The 5,453-nt window shown below is 40.9% G+C and overlaps 1 protein-coding gene across 1 annotated transcript in view; it reads left to right on the plus strand.

Moving 5' to 3' along the window:
- Positions 1-821: 821 nt before the first annotated feature.
- Positions 822-5,453, plus strand: part of LOC118424890 (von Willebrand factor D and EGF domain-containing protein-like) — a 23,144-nt gene continuing 18,512 nt past the window's right edge. The window contains exons 1-2 of the mRNA XM_035833697.1: positions 822-985; positions 3,544-3,724. Coding sequence (XP_035689590.1) covers positions 922-985; positions 3,544-3,724 — 245 coding nt within the window. The 5' untranslated portion in view covers positions 822-921. The remainder of the gene's footprint in view (positions 986-3,543; positions 3,725-5,453) is intronic.

Below are 5,453 nucleotides of genomic sequence, written 5' to 3' on the forward strand. Positions count from 1 at the left end.
CTTTCACGTTACAGTGTTTACAGACGCTTCCAGATTTTGGCCCAACTACTTTTTTACCCCATACGTCATTGACTGGATGAGTACTGTACTCTGCTACCATAAAGTTTCCATCCTAGACCAGACAGGAATGACTGTATCTTTAAGCACTGCACACGCGTCGCATGTCCAAACTTTCTCGTGTGCAAAGGACGGCCGTAACCCTAACAAAACAGACATGACATTTCCTACCTGAAAAGACTCGTCACAGGCATGACAGCGTATGCCATTTCTTTCAAAACTGACGACATCTGAATACTGCTAACTTTTGAGTGAGGATCTGACAGAAAAGAGTGCAAGATCGGAAAAAACATTGAGGTCATATAACAGGCAAGGACACCGATCAATATTTCCCGATTACATGACCGCAACAGTTGTAAGAGGAATCTCGGCTTTGTCACCTTTGACTTAAAAATAGACCAAAAACAGTGTAACTCACAGTCAAAACAGGTCAACCATTCCGAAGACAAAGTATCGTGCTATCCACCATAACATCGTTTTGTTTACGCCTCATTTACTTTTAATGGAACCGTCATCTTTTGTCGCCTCCCTTTTCTGTATGTGTCAATAAATTTCTCTCTTCTAAACATGATCTATTGACAGATGACTTCTGTAGAATGTGATGACATACAAGGCAAACGGACAGGTTTGCTAAACAAATATTTTGTGACTAAATCATAATTGTTGTAAACAAAGTTGCCTTACAAAGAAATTGCGAAAAACACTGCGCACAGTGGTTGCGCAGTGATCAAAACAAGGGACTTGTGTACAACATTTCGCAACCTAGGCCGACAGCGCAACAAGTTGTCCAAGGAAGAGGACGCCTGTCCTAGCTTCAGACACTTTTTTCAAACCGTAGTGTCGCCAAGGAAGACAAGTTTCGGCATGGGAGGTTCTTACTTCTCGACCCTCTGTCTGATAGTGTTCTGTTTGGCTTCAACCGTCGGAGGTAAGTTTGTTAACGTTCATAGTTATTATAATAAATTTATATGTCATGATGCAATGTCATCGAGTTCTGTAGTATAGATATGTACGATTTCTGTAGTATAGATATATAACTTTACCATGCCCATGTGAAATCGAAAAAAATAGAATACAAACGTCATGTTTATTACTTAACGTAAATTGTAGTTTCATGTATGCAGGATTTTTTAAAGTCCATGTTGGTTTACAAATTTTCGAGTAATGTGTTCTTTGAACTCTGACGGATATTCGATTTGATAATGACACTCTTAATCAAACCAGAAAACCCTCGGACTGGGAGGACGTTGAAATCATGAATAAAAAGGTCTCGAGAAAAAATAGCACGGACTCATGATCCACTCATGTAGTTACAGCATTAGCGAAGTTTAGTGTCGTTGAAGTTATTATCATCTGACGTTTTCTAAAGCAAAGTATGGTGGTTGTTTTGCTATTGGCAGTAGAAAAATATCTATTAAGTACTGTTTTGGGACTGCTTTAGATTCATTATTTACATTGAGTGAATTTATGAAACCAAATACTAACTTAGCAAATCTCCATTTACCGCATATATGTGAATATGTTTTGTACTTCAATGTATCTACGGAGAAGCTTTGTTAATGCCTTGAAGAGAAGGACCAAAGTGCAGTTTCAATAAACACTATTTATTTTTTTAAATGCATCGAATCTTCTATGTCAGCTGTAGAGTTCTGTAACAAAATACCCCATGACTCTGGGAAGGTAGTGTTATGGTGAAACTATCCAAAAGTTTTCTAACTTATAGATGACACGAAGACCAAGGTCAGATATCCTTCAGACGTTAGCTTATATGTTTTGTGCTTGTAGTTAAAACACAAGCGGGTAGTCATATCTTTCAACGTGTTCCTGCCGAATGTACACGGGAAGCTGAATTTGGAGCCAATTACGCACGGACACCCGTCCTTTGCTTGCTCTCTGCCTTGCTACACTTAGCCCGGTGAGTGGCGAGGGCGTCCGATGATGTTTTTGTAACCCTATCGTCCGTGTGAACATTCTGTTACCCCGGCCGACGTACGGTCAACACGTACCCAAACAAACGCACAGCAAAGACTTCATTCAGGCCTTTATTGTGAGTAGCGAAAAGAGTTGATATGCACCATAGACTCCCAGGGAATGCTTCAATGAAAATATTTAAAGCCCTTTTTGGGAGGGGGGAGAAGAATTCGTATTCAGGAAAGTTTTTACATATTTTTCCTGAGACTGTAGTAAAAATGCCGATAAATTTTGCAATTTGACAGTTAGTTTCACAAATGATTAAAATAATGAAGGCGGAAATAGAAATGCTGACCGTATGCGTGGAGAGACCTTCCTTGAAAACAAATGAAGGGAAGCAAAATTCTCAAAATTTGGTGATGATTTGAAAGGTACATTGAATACACGTGAGAAATGTCAGAAATATAGCTTATGCATGGGATCTTGTCCGTACGTACATGTAAATGTGGAGGCTGACCATACGTCTCTTTATGCTACATTAAGATTTCTTTTTTTAGAGTGGTTTTGTAATAGGGGCGTCTATGATACCCCTATTCCAAATGTGGTTATGTCGCACTTAACATTCAAGGCATCATCACCCTAGTATGCGTTGCGTATTCGTCACGTTTGCTAAATCTTTCACATAAACGTTTGATATGTACGATCATGCATACATACTTGTGAATGGTGGAATATCGATGGAACATGAATTCGCTTGGCCATATTTCAGCCGCTGAAAAAATAGGACCCGGAAAAAGTTCGGAATAGCAGTCTAGAAAAGCAGCACAGCTTGTGCTGTCATTTTTAAAATTATAGGACATGTTGATTCGGCTAGCTGGCTTAAGTCACAATTCCAAAGCGAGGCCCGGCCGACAGCTTGCGGGAGCGAAAAGAATGACATAGAATACATCAAAATACACAAAATAAATGTCAAAATAACATTCATGGGCATGATTTGTGTATATTCTAGGTATACATTCTAATATCTTGTTTCTTAATCCTTGCCGGGCCCCGTTTTGGAAATGTGACCTAAGCCTAAAATGGATGGCCTCTTCTGAGAGCCCAAAACGGATGCGAGTGTGCGAATAAAAATGGCCAGAATGTTGCCTTCATTGTGGAATATAACCAGTCAGTAGGGTTTTAAAAATGAGTAACACAAAGAATGGTATACTGAACAATAGATTTTCGTCTGTACGACTCTTAAATACTCATTGCTAACAATAATGAACTTTGATTTTTCGTGTCCGCAACCAGCCCGGTCGGACCCCTGTCGGATGGGAAATGTGACTCTGGCATTGGCCTACGTCACATTTTCTACCCGGGTCCGATCCCGACCGGGCTGTTTGCAGAAACGAAAAATTTAACTTTATGCCAATAAATATGCACATTGCATACTGTTGAATTATTTTCGGTCCGCGTTGTGCTGTTGTTGTCTTTCATATCAAACTTATCATTCCCGAAAGCTGTCCGACTGGGCCCCATGTGGAAATGTGACCCTGGCATTACTGATAACCATAGTCCTCTTGTCCACGGTAGGTGTCAACATCGCCCGGGGGAAGACAACGCGCCAATCCAGCCAGTGGGAACAGGGTGCTGCTCGCCGTGCTGTAGACGGGAACACCAACACCTACTGGGGCTCGGACTCATGTACACACACCGAGAATGAGGACACTCCCATCTGGTGGGTGGATCTTGGTCAACCGTACAGCATTGACAGGTATGTACACAGAATGTGGAGTCCATCATTTATACGGGTTCGGTGCGAATTACGTCAGATCGAACATCGCCGAACAAAGTTTAAATTCGGCTAGACCAGCCGCCACACCATGCATGCCAAGAGTTCTATGCAGTTTTTATTTCCTTCCGCGAGAGAAAGTAGTCCGTTCCATGACTCCGGGTGTCAACACCCCTCACATGACAGCTTGTCGCTGGAGTATACAACTGCGTATCTTCTTAATTTCAAGTAATTCACAGTATTTTAGCCTCCTTCTTAGCTCATATAGATTTTTGAACCGATTGTGTATCGTTTAACTGTCACAAATGCGACCCAGAATCAGGTAACTTTCGCGCAAATTCCCCTGTTGCTTTGATTCTGTTGTAGATTTCAAACCAACAGGAAATCTCCTGCGCAAGAAAGAGCAAACCTTCTAGTTTCTGAAAGTATAAGATTTATCAAGGATTTTTAGGGCGTAATGCATTTGCCCCGATATTCCGTGAAGTCATGTCATAATTTTGATTCCAGAATAGAACGCACCGGGTTTGACGATTCAGCAATTATCCAACCGGGACAGCTCCTCTCTCCATAAATCTTAAAGTTTATGACCGAAATTTTGTTAACGATGGTCCCAAGTTTATGACTTCCAAGTTTCAAGTAAATATACCAAGCTGAACTGATCTAAATCTAACTTCAAAATTTCTAACTGACTGCCGTAGCGAACCGCGCGCCGTTTTGAGACCGTTGTACGTCCCATGAACCCCGGGCGTCGGGACTACCTACCAAAAAGCTTGTCGCTCGAGTTTACAACTATGTACAATAAATATTTCATCACGTTTACAATTTTTAACGTTTCTATTTTACTCCTACGTTATTTTTAAACCGACTTTTACCTGTACCCGTTTGATGATATGATCTGAAATCAGTTGAATTTAGCACAAGTTCCCCGCTGCGTTTTACCTTGCAGCAGATTTCAGAACGAAAAGAAATCTAGTGCGTAAAATAGATCGAAGTCTCTTCTTTCAGGTTGTGTATGGCATATTATCAATTTCGAGGGCGAAAAAGGCTTAAATTTGAACCGCGCGAGGCCACCTCATCCGAGGCGTCAGAAAAGGAACGATTCAGCGCTGGCATCAGCGCCCGTTCCACGGAGCGCATGCCGGACCCGCACCATTGTATTTACGTACTAGTTACCGTAAAACTAAGATACCATTTGCTAATTCACTCCGTCTTCACGTGTATTTTCCTTTAGGCATCCTTTGAAAACACTGGAGAGTACATTGGTTCCGATACTTGTGTTTAAAGTCGACTGCACTCGAATCAACCAAACCAACGACTTGTGACATTTGGATTTAAAACAGTCGAAAAGGTGACCTCAGTAAACATGGAATTACAAACCTTCCCAGATTTCAAACCAACAAGGTTTTCACAGGAGGTATAGTAGAAGATTCAACAATTCTGTCGCACTAGTCATTGAAAAAAGAATCGAATGCGTAATGCATTTGCCCCGAAATTCAAATTCGTCAAAATTCAGCTCAGTATGGCACCACCATTTTGCCAATTTCATCGTGTAACAAATATGATCAGGAAACTAGACATAATAGTTGTAAAAACCCACAAAAATGGATCATATCGAGATTACATGATATTCCTATATAACAGATATAACACAGTCTTGGTAGAAAAGCCGCCAATCAGGTCTAAAGCAGCTGTAAAACTGGATGAAATCCAT

Source organism: Branchiostoma floridae, chromosome 10 (genome assembly GCF_000003815.2).
Source record: "Branchiostoma floridae strain S238N-H82 chromosome 10, Bfl_VNyyK, whole genome shotgun sequence".
NCBI lineage: Eukaryota > Metazoa > Chordata > Leptocardii > Amphioxiformes > Branchiostomatidae > Branchiostoma > Branchiostoma floridae.